Genomic DNA, 18,199 nt, shown 5'->3' on the forward strand with positions numbered 1-18,199 from the left:
TCCCCCCTCTTGAATGGCTTCCTGTACCACGGTGCAGTGGTCAGTCAACGCATCCTCCCTACAGCCCTCTTTCTCATCCACACAGGGAGCAAGTACCTCATACCTGTTGGACAAGGTCAAGGGCTGAGGCTCCTCAACTCCTAAACTCAGGATTCCCCCTACCTGCCTCCCTTGCAGCCACACCACTCTGTCCCTGACCACTGTCCGAATTAACAGTACTTATTCTACCGGGTGTGACTGCCTCCTGAAACAAAGCGTCCAGGTAATTTTCCCCCTCCCTGATGTGCTGCAGTGTGTGCAGCTCGGTCTCCAGCTCATCAATTCTGAGCCAAAGTTCCTCGAACAGCCAACACTTGCTGCAGATGTGGTCACTGACGGTCTCAATGGGATCCACCAGTTCCATCATCATACAGCAACAGCACATCACCTGTCCAGCCATATTCAACTAGTTAATAAATTTAAATAATTTTTAAAAATATATATAACCTCAAGGATAAACCCGAACACCAACAAAAACACAGCCCTCTCTGGCCACTCACCCGATCTCAGTCACTCACCAAAACTCAGATGCACTCTGTTCCAATCAGCACTCAGTCACTCACCTAAACTCAGATGCACTCTATTCCAATCAGCACTCAGTCACTCACCTAAACTCAGATGCACTCTGTTCCAATCAGCACTCCATCTCTAAAGGCACTCCTGCCACACCTTTTGTGCACTCCCCTCTCCCAGTACTGTCCCGGCTCTCTCTCCTCTCGCGCTGTTTTTGCTGTCCCGGCTCGCTCTCCTCTCGCGCTGTTTTCGTTGTCCCGGCTCTCTCCTCCCGCGCTGTTTTCGCTGTCCCAGCTCTCTCTCCTCTCGCGCTGTTTTCGCTGTCCCGGCTCTCTCCTCCCGTGCTTTTTAAATCTCCCGGCTCTCTCTTCCCGCGCTGTTTTCGCTGTCCCGGCTCTCTCTCCTCTCGCGCTGTTTTCGCTGTCCCGGCTCTCTCTCCTCTCGCGCTGTTTTCGCTGTCCCGGCTCTCTCCTCCCGTGCTTTTTAAATCTCCCGGCTCGCTCTTCCCGCGCTGTTTTCGCTGTCCCGGCTCTCTCCTCCCGTGCTTTTTAAATCTCCCGGCTCTCTCTCCTCTCGCGCTGTTTTCGCTGTCCCGGCTCTCTCCTCTCGCGCTGTTTTCGCTGTTTTCTCACAGCTCTTTTCTACAGAACTGTTTGATTCTTTGAGAGTGCTCTGCTTTGCACCTGGGCATGGCTATGATCTAGCTCCCTAGACTCCTCATCTCCACTGTGCTTCAAAAAGTACCTGCTTTAAACTGTCAGGAGGCTAAAAGCATCTTACAAGTCCTCAGTGCAGCTAAATCACCTTCAGTTTTTAAAAATCCAATTCTTTACTTGTAATTTACTTACAACTTGCTAACACTGTATTGCTCAGGATGGGGTTAGCTGGAGGTTAGCCGGTTCTGCATGACAGAATGGATAACCTTTTTGTACCATCAGTGGAGTTGTGTGCCTCTTGCTTGCACAGTAGCACTGATGTGGGCTGGAAATGTGTCACCTTCACTTAGGGTTGCCAACCTGTGATTAAGTGTATTCTTACAGTGTTGTAATGGATCTCATTGAAGTACCTGCTTTTTTAATGGATCATTCTCCACAATGTCATGGCATGCAAAAGCACTTAACAATCCATGACTTACTGTTCCTGATGTAGACCTCCAATTTTCAACTACTTTCATTTCACAATGTTCCACATAACAGCTGCCTGATGAATAACAAGATAACCTGTTTTCTTTCTGTGCTGTTGGCTGAGGGCTAGATGTTGGCAAAGCCACTTGGTGAGCTCCATACACTGACTACAATGCTGCCATGGGAACTTTTTGCATTCACACAATAGGCCGACAGGGCCTCAGTTGGGTGTTTCATCTGAGAAACAGCATCCCTGGTCATTCAGAACTCCCTCAGTTATCCAGGAAATATCAGTCTAATTCATGGGCTGAAGTTCTGCCATGGAAGGAGTACAGTTCATGACTATCTAGTGGGCGGCACAGTGACGTAGTATTTAGCACTGCTGCCTTGCAGCACCGGGGTCCTGGGTTCAATTCCGGCCTTGGGTGACTGTCTGTGTGGAGTTTGCACTTTCTCCCCATGTGTGCGTGGGTTTCTTCCAGGTGCTCTGGTTTGTTCCCACAGTCCAAAGGTGTGCCGGTTACGTGGATTAGCCATGATAAATTGTCCCTTGTTGCCGGGCAGATTGAGGGGAAAGGGAAAGGGAGTAGGCCCAGGTAGGCTGTTCTTTCAGAGGGTCAGTGCAGACTTCAGGGGCAGAATGGCCTCATTCTGCACTGTTGGGATTTATGGATTATATTATATAGTTCAGAGTGACTGCAATCATTGGATGAGCTGGCACTTTGTGCAAGTTTACTTTGGCCTAGTTATCTTCCGAACAATTCAACTGAGCTAAGACTGAATCCTCGACCTTGGCTCTGTGTGAATTCTTCACATTGCACCCATTATTTTCTTTTCTTCCCTTTTCTTCTCATGTACTTAATGATCTGTTGAGCTACTCGCAGAAAAATACTTTTCACTGTACCTCGGTACACGTGACAATAAACAAAATCCAAATCCAATCCAATCCAATGGATGCGATGACTACCTTTGCTGTTGTTACGTGCATATATTAGACTTGATTCAGAAGGCATACTCTCAGCTCTGAATTAGAAGACTGTGGGCCCAGGTCCTACTTCAGAAACGTGACCACCACAATCAAGGCCGACATAAAAGCTAAATCCTGTGGATGCTGGAGATCTGAAATAAAATTATAATAATCGCTTATTGTCACAAGTAGGCTTCATAGTTCATAGAATTATAGTTCATAGAATTTACAGTGCAGAAGGAGGCCATTCGGCCCATCGAGTCTGCGCCGGCTCTTGGAAAGAGCACCCTACCCAAGGCCAACACCGCCACCCTATTCCCATAACCCAGTAACCCCACCCAACACTAAGGGCAATTTTGGACACTAAGGGCAATCTATCATGGCCAATCCACCTAACCTTCAATGAAGTCACTGTGATAAATGTGGTCGCTACATTCCGGCGCCTGTTCGGGGAGGCCAGTACGGGAATTGAACCCGCGCTGCTGCCTTGTTTTGCATTACAAGCCAGCTATTTGGCCCACTGTGCTAATCCAGCCCACACAGGAAGTGTAAAAACAGGAAGTGCTGGAAAAACTCACCGGGTCTGGCAGCATCCGCGGAGAGGGAAAAACACAGTTAATGTTTTGAGTCCAATATGACTCTTCTGAAGTGTCATTTGGATCGGATGTTAAACCAAGGCCCCATCTGCCCTCTCGGATGGATGTTTTTTAAAAAAAAAATCCCATGGCACTATTTCAAAGAAGGGCTGAGGATTTCTCCCTGTTGTCTTGGCCTAATGCTAATCCCTCAACCAACATGTCAAAAACAGATCACTGGGTCGGTCATTTATCGCATTGCTGTATGTGGGATCTTGCTGTGTGAAAACTAGCGGCTACGATTCCCAAATTACAACTGTGACTGCGCTTCGAAAGGTACTTAATCGACTGTAACCTTGGGCCATGGCGGAACTCATAAACAGCACTATCTAAAGATAAAAATTATTTCCTTATGGTCGTAAAGTGTACTTTGTTTTGATGGAACATTGTTCAGAGACTAACGCCACTGCATGTGACTTTACAGCCCCGATGGAAGTGCTATTCTCATTCGATGTGGGTAACGGTGCATCAGAGGTCATTGTGAAGTCGTCCACCCATTTGAACAACAATCAGTGGCATTATGTCCGGGCAGAGCGAAATACCAAAGAGGCGTCCCTTCAAGTGGATCACCTGCCGAGAAAAGCTCAGGAGGCCCCAGATGATGGACACATCCACTTACAGCTCAACAGCCAGCTATTTGTAGGTAGGAAACATCTTTGGACTGTGGGAGGAAACCCACAGTCTTTCGCGCTCCATACACCTGCATTGAGATGGGCTATCGTACATTCACGTAATGTTCTGCAATGTATGTGTCTTAAAACAATCAGGAAGCTGTGTGAATAACTTTGTTCTTTTATTCGCTGGTAACTAAACTGAGTGTCAGCTATTTCGACTGACTTCAAATGGGCCTCAGCTCTCAATGCAGGAAAGATTTGAGAGTGGGCTGAAATATGGGGAACAGTTGGTTGGTGTGGGCAATTTTCATTATGTAGGGCACGTACTACATGTGGAAAAGATATAGGGTGGCACGGAGTCACAGTGGTTAGCGCTGCTGCCTCACAGCCCCAGGGATCCTGGTTCAATTCCAGCCTTGGGTGACTGCGGAGTTTGCACATTCTGCCCGTGTCTGTGTGGGTTTCCTCCCACAGTCCAATGATGTGAAGGCGAGGTACACTGACCCTGGTAAAAAATAGCTCCCTAGTGTCAAAGGATGTGCAGGATAGGTGGGGTTATTGGGATAGGGTGGGGGTGCTCTCTCAGAGGGTCGGTGCTGATTCGATGGGCTAAATGGCCTACTTCTGGACTGAAGGGAATCTATGGGATTGTAGGTCCTTTCCAGGATGGATGGCACATGTGTTGAGGATGTGAGGGCCAACCATTGGAGGCCAGAAGTGTGAAATCCACAAAGCGGCTGCCAGAACTACAGCCAGAGTCCGCCATAGTCCGTGGAGGTAAAAACTGGAGATGCTCGAATCATAGAGTACACGAGCAAGACATTTTCTCCATTGTCTTGGAACTAGCTGTCCAATTTAGTCAATTTCATTCCCCATTATTGCACATTGGCATCGATGGGAGCAAGGAAAACAATTACCGGATTTCTATTGCACGGCCTCCAATTGCATTTTCCGCCAGGTAAAGTGTCTTACCAAACTGCACAAGATTATAATTCAGGCAGACTTCTTTCTGAGTTTTCATCAAAAGTTTTTTTTCGAATTTCAAAGCTTCCGAATTGGAAGCATCCACATTTCAACATAGAAATATGCCTAAAATCTTATCAACGGTTCAGCAGCTCCACTGCAATACAATTAAATGTAGCAGGATTCCCTAAAATCGTCAAATTAATTGACATTACCACCGAGTCTTTTCCCATCACGACCAGTGAGTAAATTGAATTGAGGTTGCACTTGAGCTTATTACATATTTAACAGCACAATAATTGCATATTTCGGTGATGCTGTCTTGGAACCGTTCTGATTTAATTAACTGGAATATTAGTTTTAGGAGACCAGTGTTTAATATCAGCTGAGGCATTAATTCAGAATAAAGAAATGTGACTCAAAAATGTATCTTTGTACACAAGCGTATGTACTGTTTATGTGGAAAAAAACATGTTCCTCTGTGATAGCTCACTTGCATCAATAGTTCTCCTTGCATTCAATCAAAACTGTCTTTCACAAAATCCGTTAACCAAGAATGTTCCCCAGGTAGCATCAGCTGTTCAATGAGCAGATCACTGCGCTCACAGCACTTGCCAAAGTCTTTTCCAACAACGCCCTCCATACCCATGGGGCTGGATTCTCTGTTTCAGCAGCTAAGTACCTGCTCGAGCGGAGAGTTCACGGGAGTTTTATGACTAAAGAATCGGCACCGTCCCCTCACCGATTGCGGGACAAGTGATAGGCTAGCGAAGGCGCCGGGTGAAACTCCCGGCTCCAGTGCTGAAAATGGCCAGAGAATGGCTGTGTCCCTGGCCGTGCATGCACGCCGTTGACAACCTGCATCGGTCATACCGTACAACATGGCGCAGGCCATGCGCGGACCCGAACCACCCATCTGCAACGCCACAGGCCACCCCTTGGTCACCCCCCACCAGTCCCCCCCGCCCTCGCGGAAGCCCCCCCCCCCGGCCAGCGGCACGGATACAGGCTGAGTGTGGTGGCGTTGGAATCAGTCCGCAGCCACCACGCCGAGTTCCTGACCGCTGAGACCACATGTGTCCCGCGCCGTTGGGAACCGCGCAGCATCGCGGGAGGGCCTGCCGATGACGCGCAACACCATTGCAACTGTGCGCGATGTGATTACGCCATTTCCGAGGGGGCGGAGCAGGGCTGACCGGCCCCGATTTGGCTGTCGGAATCGATTCTTTGCCCGATCGCCGATTACTTTATTGGTGTCGGGCATCGGAGAATCCAGCCCATGATCTCTACCCCCAGATTGATAAGGGTGGCAGGCTCACGGGAGCATCACAGCATGCAAATTCCAGAACAATTCACATGCCACTCCATCAATATTGCTGGATCAAAATTCTGCAAGTTCACCACAGATACTGCAGTGCTTTAAGGTGGCAGCCCACCCATCACCTTCTCGAGGTCAACTGGCCATGGAATCATAGAATCATGATGTGTGATAAATGTTGGCCTTGCCAGCGATGCCGTCATCCTGATTAAAAGCAATCTTTCTTTTAAATGTATGGCGCTTGAAAACGAACGAGGACTCAGGGCAGCAGAATGCACAGTGGGCTAACCAACTGATGACTATCAAGAGCTCGTCAAACAGTACATTCAGCCCAAGCCCCTCTCGTATTCTCCTACTTAAAGGTCTTTATTCTCAGAAGTTCACAACTCCTTCCTCTTTCCCTTTTCCAATCTGCGTGCAGAAAAACATTGACACTTCAGAGGCTGTTGCATGAAACAGCGATTGAGGCTGTTACTGCGATAATGTTTAAGAATGGTTCACTTGGTTTGAGAAAGAATTGGGGAAATCAAAGGATAAAGGAACAGGATAGGCACACAGGATTAGAACGATACTCTTATCGACCTGAATAATAGTATTAACTTATATTTACCTGACAACTTTAATAGAGTAAAACGGCCCAAGGAACTTCACAGGAGCATTATCAAGCAAAATGTGACATTAGGAGATATTAGGAGACAGCTTGGTTAAAAAAATAGGTTTTAAGGAGTGTCTTCAGGAGAAGGGAGAGGTGGAGTGTTGGAGAGATTTACGGAGGGAATTCCAGTGCTTTGGTCACGGGAGACATGAACTCCAACATGAGAAAATCAGGAATGCGCAAGCTCCCAGAATTGGAGGAATGCAGAAATTGCACCGAGTTGCCGGGCTGGAGGTAGTTACCGAGGTAGAGGAAGGTTACGGAGGGATTGGAAAGTATGGATGAGACTTCTGAAAATTGAAACAGCAGCATTGACTGATTAGATCGGACGGCCTGTACCCTGGAGTTTGCAGTCAATGGTGTCAAAATGTTCACCAGAGAGGTTTTCTTGGCAGTAAGACTTAAACATTTGGGTAAAGGTTGACTTACACTTGAACGGACAAGGCCTAACTTTTTCTGAGATTTTAACAAAGAAATTAGTGGGGACGGAATCTCCGGTCCGGTCCCCCAGTTGCACGTTTCTTGACCCCACGCCGTTCGCCGGTGGCGGGATTCTATCCTTCCGCCATTTGTCAATGGGATTTTCCATTGAAACTACCCCAAGCCACCACCAAACCCTCTGGCGGGGGTGCGCTCCCAGCGGGAAAAGTGAACACCGATGGCTGGAGAATTTTGATGTGGAGATGCCGGCGTTGGACTGGGGTGAGCACAGTAAGAAGTCTTACAACACCAGGTTAAAGTCCAACAGGTTTGTTTCGATGTCACTAGCTTTCGGAGCGCTGCTCCTTCCTCAGGTGAATGAAGAGGTATGTTCCAGAAACATATATATAGACAAATTCAAAGATGCCAGACAATGCTTGGAATACGAGCATTAGCAGGTGATTAAATCTTTACAGATCCAGAGATGGGATAACCCCAGGTTAAAGAGATGTGAATTGTGTCAAGCCAGGACAGTTGGTAGGATTTCGCAGGCCAGATGGTGGGGGATGAATGTAATGCGACATGAATCCCAGGTCCCGGTTGAGGCCGCACTCATGTGTGCGGAACTTTAGCACACAGCTAAATCGCTGGCTTTGAAAGCAGACCAAGGCAGGCCAGCAACACGGTTCAATTCCTGTACCAGCCTCCCCGAACAGGCGCCGGAATGTGGCGACTAGGGGCTTTTCACAGTAACTTCATTGAAGCCTGCTTGTGACAATAAGCGATTTTCATTTCATTTCATTTCATATATATGTTTCTGGAACATACTTCTTCATTCACCTGAGGAAGGAGCAGCGCTCTGAAATCTAGTGACATCGAAACAAACCTGTTGGACTTTAACCTGGTGTTGTAAGACTTCTTACTGTGGAGAATTTTGGCCAGTGAATATATATTGATCAACATGAGCATAAGTGCCAACATGGATTGATTGGGCCAAATAGCTTGTTTATTCAATGAAACACACTTTTTAAATACCAACTCTGTAGACACGCCTGTATCTGCGCTGTCATATTTATATGATCTATGTAAACATCCCAGGAAATGTGTAGATGGCTGGTAAATTCTTTATGGCAAGTGCGGGTTTGGGGGTGGGGAGGGGGAGGGGGGAGGGTGGGAGAGGTGGGGTCACTTCCTCCTCATGTGTCAGCTCACTTTTCTCTGCTCCATCCCGTACTGCTCTTCCCCCTCCATCACAATTAAATTGCAAACATTCCAGATGTTCACGTCCTCCTACGGTGTGTGGGACGAATAATGCCTGAGTCGTCGCTCAGGTGATCAGAGACACGTCCATTTAAATCCGAATGAAAGACAACAAATTGTTTTGAAAGCTCTATTGTGGTATTTTTAAAATTCTAAGCAGGAAAGTTAATTGTTCCTGCCAGTCACAGCTGCTGAGGCTAACTAAGCGAGAGGTCTTTTTTAATTGACTGGTAATTCCCCTTTGCCTGCAAAGGTTAACAAGTGACAGGAGTCAGTGACTCAAACAGTTTCTCTTCATTTCATCACAAGCTGATGAGGGCCAGAAATATTTTGGATGGACAATGGGTCGCACACACCATTTGGAGAATAGACGGGGAGCCCCATTAGTTTCACGTGGGAGCCCAACGTAATCAAGTGCCTGAAGTGGCCTTCCCAACGATTGACATCACTGATGGTGGCAGTTCCACCTACCAAGAGCTGCCGTCTAATCAAAGGCTGGCAGCTCCTCATGCCACCATGGTCAATGGGCGTGGTGGCAGCTGGCAGCAGTCCACCTGCCAGAGGCCCAAGACCATTGTGGGGCAACACGACGAAGGTGAGTGAGGGCGGGTTGGGGGCTGTGACGTGAGGTTCATGGCGGTGGAGGGATGCCGGGAGGCATTGGCAGGGGACTGGTTTTCAATAATAATAATCACTTATGGTCACAAGCAGGCTTCAATGAAGATACTGTGAAAAGCCCCTAGTCGCCACATTCCGGCGCCTGTTCGGGGAGGCCGGTATGGGAATTGAACCCACGCTGCTGGCCTTATTCTGCATTACAAGTCGGCTGTTTAGCCCACTGTGCTAAACCAGCCCATATGTGCTAAATGGCGACCGCCTGATGATAACAGACCACCCCCTCCCGGGCGGCTGCTGACAAAATCAGCATGGTTTGCCGGGCAGCATTCCACGCGGCCTCCTATCACTGCAGCAGGCAGTAAAGAAGGCTAATGGTATGTTGGCCTTCATTGCAAGAGGTTTTGAGAACAGAAGCAGGGATGTGTTGCTGCAGTTATACAGGGCCTTGGTGAAACCACACATGGGGCAAAATTCTCCTGAAACGGCGCGATATCCGCCGACTGGCGCCCAAAATGGCGCCAATCAGATGGGCATCGCGCCGCCCCAAAGGTGCGGAATGCTCCGCACCTTTGGGGGCCGAGCCCCAACATTGAGGGGCTAGGCCGACGCCGAAGGAATTTCCATCCCGCCAGCTGGCGGAAACGGCTTTTGTTGCCCCGCCAGCTGGCGCGGGAATGACATCTCCGGGTGGCGCATGCGCGGGAGCGTCAGCGGCCGCTGACAGTTTCCTATGCCTGCGCAGTGGAGGGAGTCTCTTCCGCCTCTGCCATGGTGGAGACCGTGGCGGAGGCGGAAGGGAAAGAGTGCCCCCACGGCACAGGCCCGCCCGCGGATCGGTGAGCCCCGATCGCGGGCCAGGCCACCGTGGGGGCACCCCCCGGGGCCAGATCGCCCAGCGCCCCCCCCCCCCCCAGGACCCTGGAGCCCGCCCGCGCCGCCTTGTCCCGCCGTTCAAAAGGTGGTTTAATCCACGCCGGTGGGACAGGCAATTTATCGGCGGGACTTCGGCCCATCCGGGCTGGAGAATCGAGCGGGGGTCCCGCCAACCAGCGCGGCCCGATTTCCGCCCCCGCCGAATATCCGGTGCCGGAGACTTCGGCAACTGGCGGGGGCGGGATTCACGGCAGCCCCCGGTGACTCTCCGACCCGGTGGGGGGTCGGAGAATGATGCCCCTGGAGTATTGTGTGAAGTTTTGGTCTCATTTTCTGAGGAAGGATGTTCTTGATCTTGAGGGAGTGCAGCAAAGGTTTACCAGACTGATTCCAGGGATAGTGGGACTGTTATATGAGGAGAGATTGACTAGGTTAGGATTGTTTTCGCTGGAGTTCAGAAGCAAGAGGGGGGATCTCATAGAGCCATATAAAATTCTAACTGGAATAGACAGGGGAGATGCAGGGAAGATGTTCCCGATGGTGGGTGTGTCCAGAACCAGGGGTCACATTCTGAGGATTCAGGGTAAACCATTTCAGACAGAGATGAGGAGACATTACTTCACCCAAAGAGTGGTGAGCCTGTGGAATTCATTATCACAGGAAGTAGTTGATGCTAAATCATTGAATATATTCAAGAGACGACCTGATGTAGCACTTGGGGAGAATGGGCCATGATCGTGAAAAATGGTGAAACAAGGCTCGAACGGCCAAAAGGCATCCTCCTGCTCCTATCTTCTATGCATCTATGCATCTATGTATCTATGTATGTATCTATTTAATCCCTGATTCTCCGGTTAGGGATAATGGGTGTTAATTGGCTCATTCATGAGCGTCTGTGACATCCTGCCACCAGCAGCCAGGAATTCCGTATCAGCCCTCTTATTCATTCCACTTCATTGCGGGAGGCTTTGCTACGGCCAGGAGGCTGACACTGTGTCATCCTGAATTAAAGTGGGCCCAGCTGCAACGTTGTCCATGTGCCCCATTACATCCAGGCAAAGGCCTCAGTGAGATGACACAATGAAGGGAACTACACACCCAGTACAGGACAGAATCTCAGACAAAACGGTTGCAGCTTTAGGATTCACTTCCCAAAATGCTGGTGTATGTCATTTTAAGCCACGTGCTGCCAAATAAATTCAGGCACTGTGGATATTTGCACTGGAATTCCGGCCTTTTCTGTGTGGAGCTTGCACTTCCTCCCCCTGTCTGAGTAGGTTTCCTCCGGGTGCTCCTGTTTCCCTCCACAGTCCAATGATGTACAGGTTAGGTGGATTGGCCATGCCAAATTGCCCCTGAGTGTCCAGGGATGTGCAGGTTAGGCTATGGGGATAGGACGAAGACCGTGGCCAGTCTCTCCTTTTCAATCTGAGTGTACTTGCGCTCTGCATCAGTCAAGGTTCTTGAAGCAGAGGCTTTTGGCCTCTCTGTCCTGTTGTCCCACCTATGGAACAACAACGCCCTGATGCCAAATGGGGAGGTATCGTACGTGGTTATGAGCGGCTCAGATGGGTCTTGGGGGGTTCTTAGCTTACTGGTGCTTTACTTTGGCAAACGTCGCCTTTTGTGGTGACTTCCATACCCACTTTTGGTGCTTCCTTAAGAGCGCATGTAATGGTGCCAGTACGGTTGCCAGATTTGGAATGAACTTTCCATATTAATTGATGAGCCCCGGGAATTACCTTATCTCCATCATGTTCTCTGGCATTGGGGCCCACTTGATGGCTCTAACCTTCTCTTCCACTGGGTCTAAACCGTCCTTGTCAATCTCGTTCTCCAGGTATATGAAATCTCTTGCCTGGAAGATGCAGTTGCCCCTTTCCAGTCAGACACCTAACTCAGACCAACGGTAGATGACTTCCCCTAAGTTATAGAGGTGTTCCTTCACGGAGTCTCCTGTAATCAATACATCATCCAGGTAGACCGCCACCCTTAGGAGTCCTTGAAGGATGCTCTCCATAACCCGCAGGAAGAATCCAGAGGCGAATGATACTCCAAATGGAAGCCTGGTATTTTCATACAGTCCCCTGTGGGTATTGATAAGTATTGATATGCGTGGCTCATGTCCAACTAGGAGAAAGAATGACCCCCAGTCAACTTCACATATAAGCCCTCCACATGCGGCATTGGGTACCCGTCCAAATGGGTGGGTCTTGTTTACCGTCATTTCATAATCACCACGCAAGCAGTCCAAGCAGCCGCTGAACAGTCTTCCAAACACAACTCCGCACTCACGACCCGAATGACGTTCCAAAATGGCGGCGGCAACTCGAGAACGGACTCCCCGGTGGAACACTCTGCCAGCATCAGGAAATAACAGCAGACAGAGACGGATGAAACGCTACGCAACCCACACCAGAAGTCGCTCAGAAGATACCTCATTCGGTACTGCCGGACACGTCAGACTCCAGGGGCGTCATTCTCCGACCCCCCAGAGGGTCGGAGAATGGCCGTTGGCCGCCGTGAATCCCGCCCCCGCCGGTTGCCGAAGTCTCCGAAGGGAGAAAAGGCGGCGGGGCGTTAATGGCGCCGCTGCCGTCGGAGAATGTCACGGGTCTGCGCAAGGCAGCCGATTTTCGGCCTGCCGATATTCTCCCTTCCGGATGGGCCGAAGTCCCGTCGACGTGATGACCGTTCACGTCGACGTAAATTAAACCTCCTTTTCATCGGCGTGACCCTGTGCTCCAGGTTCACGCCGACCAGCGTGGAGGTGAGTGACGGCCTGGGGGGTTGGCTCTGGGCAGGCGATGGCGTGGCCGCAGTCTGAATGCGTGAGGAGAGGTGTGTCTCGGGTTGTGTGTGTGTGTGTGCGGCGGGGGGGGGGGCGGTGGTTAGAGTAGGCTGGGCTCCGGGGGGGGATCTGTGCCGGGGAGGGGGATGGGGGGGGGGGGGGGTCCATGCCGGGGTGGAGGTTGGGTGGGGGGGGGTCCGTGCCGGGGTGGAGGTTGGGGGGGGGTCCGTGCTGGGGAGGGGGATGGGGGTGTCCGTGCCGGGGTGGAGGTTGGGGGGGGGTCTGTGCCGGGGTGGAGGTTGGGGGGGGGTCCGTGCCGGGGAGGGGGATGGGGGTGTCCGTGCCGGGGTGGAGGTTGGGGGGGGGGTACGTGCCGGGGTGGAGGTTGGGGGGGGTGGTCCGTGCCGGGGTGGAGGTTGGGGGGGGGGTCCGTGCCGGGGAGGGGGATGGGGGGGTCCGTGCCGGGGTGGAGGTTGGGGGGGGGGGTCCGTGCCGGGGTGGAGGTTGGGGGGGGGGTCTGTGCAGGGGAGGGGGTTGGGGGGGGGTCCGTGCCGGGGTGGAGGTTGGGGGGGGGGGCCCGTGCCGGGGTGGAGGTTGGGGGGGGGGGTCCGTGCCGGGGAGGGGGATGGGGGTGTCCGTGCCGGGGTGGAGGTTGGGGGGGGGTCCATGCCGGGGTGGAGGTTGGGGGGGGGGGTCTGTGCCGGGGTGGAGGTTGGGGGGGGTCCGTGCCGGGGAGGGGGATGGGGGGGGGTCCGTGCCGGGGAGGGGGATGGGGGGGGGGGGTCCGTGCCGGGGTGGAGGTTGGGGGCGGGGGTCCGTGCCGGGGTGGAGGTTGGGGGGGGTCCGTGCCGGGGAGGGTGATGGGGGGGGGATCCGTGCCGGTGTGGAGGTTGGGGGGGTGTCCGTGCCGGGGTGGAGGTTGGGGGGGGTCCGTGCCGGGGAGGGGGATGGGGGGGGGTCCGTGCCGGGGTGGTGTTTGGGGGGGGGGTCCGTGCCGGGGTGGAGGTTGGGGGGGTCCGTGCCGGGGTGGAGGTTGGGGGGGGGTCCGTGCCGGGGTGGAGGTTGGGGGGGGGTCCGTGCCGGGGAGGGGGATGGGGGTGTCCGTGCCGGGGTGGAGGTTGGGGGGGGGGGGGGTCCATGCCGGGGTGGAGGTTGGGGGGGGGGTCCGTGCCGGGGAGGGGAATGGGGGGGGGTCCGTGCCGGGGAGGGGGATGGGGGGGGGTCCGTGCCGGGGTGGAGGTTGGGGGCGGGGGTCCGTGCCGGGGTGGAGGTTGGGGGGGGGTCCGTGCCGGGGAGGGTGATGGGGGGGGGTCCGTGCGGTGTGGAGGTTGGGGGGGTGTCCGTGCCGGGGTGGAGGTTGGGGGGGGGTCCGTGCCGGGGAGGAGGATGGGGGGGGGGGGCCCGTGCCGGGGTGGTGTTTGGGGGGGTGTCCGTGCCGGGGTGGAGGTTGGGGGGGGTCCGTGCCGGGGAGGGAGATGGGGGTGTCCGTGCTGGGGTGGAGGTTGGGGGGGGGGGTCCGTGCCGGGGTGGAGGTTGGGGGGGGGTCCGTGCCGGGGCGGCGGATGGGGTGTCCGTGCCGGGTTGGAGGTTGCGGGGGGGGTCCCTGCTGGGGAGGGGAATGGGAGGGCAAGTGTGTTGGTCCACCTGGCCAGGTGCCAGCCTCCAACAGTTGGACCCATGCGGTCCATGCCACCTGGCTGGGGGGAGGTGGGGATATGGGCAATGATGACATGTCGTCGTTCCCCTCCCCCCACCAGGCCGTCATGTTTTCAAATCATCCAGCGATGCTGGCCGCCGTGGCGGCAGCCGCTCATGTCTATGTTGCCCTGGATGAGGAGGAGGAGGATGAGCGTGCCAGAGAGGCGGCGCAGGCTGCTGCAGAGGGGCAGGCGGCAGCCGCCCAGGCTGGAGGGACACCCGGCCGACAGGACGAGGAGGGGGAGGAGGACGTCGCGGCCCCATGGCAACGGAGGCACCCGAGGGCGCCCCGTGTGTACCGGCCCAGGCAGTCATACCAGGACTTCACGGACCGGGAATGCAGGAGGAGACTCCGGATGAGCCGGGAAACCGTGGCACACATCTGCCACGCTGGCACACCTGTCACCGCGTGGCACTGGCGGGGGACACCCTCTCCCCGTGTCCGTCAAGGTTACGGTGGCCCTGAACCTTTATGCAACGGGGTCATTCCAGGCACCGAGTGGGGACCTGTCAGGCATATCACAGACATCGGTGCACCGGTGCATCCGGGCAGTGACAGATGCCCTATATGCCATGGCGCACCACTACATCCGCTTCCCCGTGGACCGGGCCAGCCAAGATGCCCGGGCCGTGGGCTTCTCTGCCGTGGCCGGGTTCCCCATAGTCCAGGGCGCGATCGATGGGATGCACGTCGCCGTGCGGCCACCTGCAGATAACAGGGCCGTGTTCACTAATAGGAAGGGGACCTATTCGATGAACGTACAGGCGGTCTGCAACCACCGCGTGATGATCCTGCACGTCTGCGCCCGTCACCCAGGCAGTGTACACGACTCATTCGTGTTGTCGCGGTCATCCATCCCCGGCATGTACGAGGGACGCCATCCCCGGCTGAGGGGCTGTTTGCTGGGCGACAGGGGCTACCCATTGCGATCATGACTGATGACGCCTGTACGGAGGCCACGCAATGAGGCGGTGAACCGCTACAATGATGCCCATGTAGCGACAAGGGGAGTGATAGAGGGGTGCTTTGGCGTGCTGAAGATGCGTTTCAGGTGCTTGGACCTCTCCGGGGGCGCCCTCCAGTATCGGTCAGATAGGGTCGGCCGCATCATTGTGGTGTGCTGCGTCCTGCACAACATAGCCCAACAGAGGGGCGATGTGCCGCATGCAGAGGAGGGCGGAGTGGAGGAGCAGCAGGAAGAGGCGCAGTCCTCCCCAGAGGAGGGGGATGGGGGTAATGGTCAGGGCAGACGGGGTAGACACAGGCGGGTGGCTGTCCACCGTTACCGGCTGGCCCAGCGGGCACGGGACAGACTGATAGACGCCCGCTTCACTGACTAGATGGGCATGGGAATCGGGTAGTATGGCCACAGACCGCACACCATGGCAACAGCCGACCACCCACACCTCCCACCCATCCACCCACCCAGCACCCTCACCCCCCTCCCCAACCCCACCCATCCCACCCGCATGCACCCCCCCCCCCCCCCCCCCCCCCATTGCCGATCCACCTGCGGCACAACGGGCCGGGCTCACACAGTTGCGGGTGGACGCGTGTCGATCGCAGGCCATGGAGGATGATGACAACCCGCCCTGCGGTGAGCTCCTGGCTCTACATCGTTGGACTATGTCTGACCCATGGCCATAGTACCAACCATCCACCCGGACCATCCCTGCATGCGGCTGTGACACTGCAGCGCACGGTCCCGTCCTCTGCCCGGGGGATGTTGATGGCGGCCCAGGGGGAAGGGGGCAGACTCACCTGGGGCTGAAGTAAGACCACCCCTCACACACACACTTTTGCTCAACGTACATGACACCCCCGCACACTTTGGGCAGAGCACAAAGGCAGCTTCTGTAGGTGTAACATTGACTTTAATAACCAAAGGAGTTCATGCACGTGCCCTAGCCCCTAAAACTCATCTGTGCACTGCAACCGTGCCAACTTACTCAGTGTCTAATTGTTTGGCCTTACGGGAACCCGGGATCCATCTGGGCAGCAGATGTTCGCTTGGGCTGGGCTGCCCTCCGACCGCCCGGCCCCTCTGCTGCTCCTACCTCCACCTGCTGTACCGGGACGGCTGTGTTGTGCGCACCAGTGAGTGTACCAGACGCCTCATCACTAAAGTGCCCAACCGAGGTCAGTGTTTCTGCGATGGTGGAGGGTGTTGGTGACAGCATTGGCGTTGTGTCGTGCTCTTCGTCCCACTCTGAGTCCATGGCACTTTGGGGTGGGGGTTCGTCTCCACCCATCCACTCTGAGTCACTGTCCGGTATTTCGTCTTCCTGGGTAGTGGTGTCCCGGGTAGTGGTGTTCCGGGTAGTGGTGTCCTGTGTAGTGGTGTCCTGGGTAGTGGTGTCCTGGGTAGTGGTGTCCCGGGTAGTGGTGTCCCGGGTAGTGGTGTCCTGGGTAGTGGTGTCCTGGGTAGTGGTGTCCTGGCTCGGATGTGACGGGGGCCTGTGGCTGCCCCCCTCATCGCTGGGTGGTCGCTCCCGCACGTGACAGGGGTGTCGTCTCCCTGTTGCTCCAGGTCTCTCCGTCTCCCGTGGTGTGCGAGGGGCATCCTGCGGGCGTCGCATGCTGGAGGGTGCGGGTCTCTCCGTCTCCTGTGGTCTCCGAGGGGCATCCTGCGGGCGTCACATGCCGGAGGGTGCGGGTCTCTCCGTCTCCCGTGGCCTCCGAGCGGCATCCTGCGGGCGTCGCATGCCGGAGGGTGCGGGCCTCTCCGTCTCCCGTGGTGTGCGAGGGGCATCCTGCGGGCGTCGCATGCCGGAGGGTGCGGGTCTCTCCGTCTCCCGCGGCCTCCGAGGGGCATCCTGCGGGCGTCGCATGCCGGAGGGTCCGGGTCTCTCCGTCTCCCGTGGCCTCCGAGGGGCATCCTGCGGGTGGTCTGCATCTGCGGGAATGGGTGCCTGGACGTTTGGTCCTGCGATACACAATGAAGCATGCATGGTTAGACATCAGGCAGTGATCAGGTGATACGGGGGAGGGGGATATAGGGGAGGGGGGATATGGGGACGGGCTGTCGGTGGCTCACTTGCTACTACGCCCCCGACCTCTGCATCAGCAACCTCCCGGTCCTCAGGTCCACCAGCCAGTTCCAGGGCCCTTTCCTCATGTACGGTCAGTGGCCTCTCATCAGCGGGGCCTCCTCCAGTCCTAACATGCTCCCTATTGTTGTGTGCGCACTTCTCCTGTGGGGGGGGGGGGGGGGGGGCGGGGGCGGGGGCGGGGGGGGGGGGGGGTGGCAGGGGTAAAAGGCAACACTGTTAGGCAGGTATATGAATGCACGCCATCGGTTGCGCGTGCATTGCAGAGGTTAAGGTTAGGGCTGGATTCACTTGGGGATATGGGGGAGGGGGGGATATGGGGGAGGGGGGATATGGGGGAGGGGGGATATGGGGGAGGGGGGAATATGGGGGAGGGGGGAATATGTGGGAGGGGGAATATGGGGAGGGGGGGATATGGGGGAGGGGGGATATGGGGGAGGGGGGGATATGGGGGTGGCTCACCCTGCCTGCTCTGACGAGGTCGTTCACCTTCTTGTGGCACTGGGTGCCTGTCCGTGGTGTCAGGGCCACAGCGGTGACAGCCTCTGCCACTTCCCTCCACAGACGCCGGCTGTGGCGTGGGGCAACTCTGCGGCCGTGCCCGGGATACAGGGCGCCCCTCCTCTGCTCCACCGCGTCCAGGAGCGCCTCCACATCGCG

At 55.2% G+C, this 18,199-nt stretch overlaps 1 protein-coding gene across 2 annotated transcripts in view; it reads left to right on the forward strand.

Moving 5' to 3' along the window:
* LOC140387024 (contactin-associated protein-like 5) overlaps nucleotides 1–18,199 on the forward strand; it is a 1,394,308-nt gene that overhangs the window by 1,008,345 nt on the left and 367,764 nt on the right. For both annotated transcript variants that reach the window (XM_072470006.1, XM_072470014.1), the window contains exon 17: nucleotides 3,703–3,921. In XM_072470006.1, coding sequence (XP_072326107.1) covers nucleotides 3,703–3,921 — 219 coding nt within the window. The remainder of the gene's footprint in view (nucleotides 1–3,702; nucleotides 3,922–18,199) is intronic.

Source organism: Scyliorhinus torazame, chromosome 2 (assembly GCF_047496885.1).
Source record: "Scyliorhinus torazame isolate Kashiwa2021f chromosome 2, sScyTor2.1, whole genome shotgun sequence".
Classification (NCBI taxonomy): Eukaryota; Metazoa; Chordata; class Chondrichthyes; order Carcharhiniformes; family Scyliorhinidae; genus Scyliorhinus; species Scyliorhinus torazame.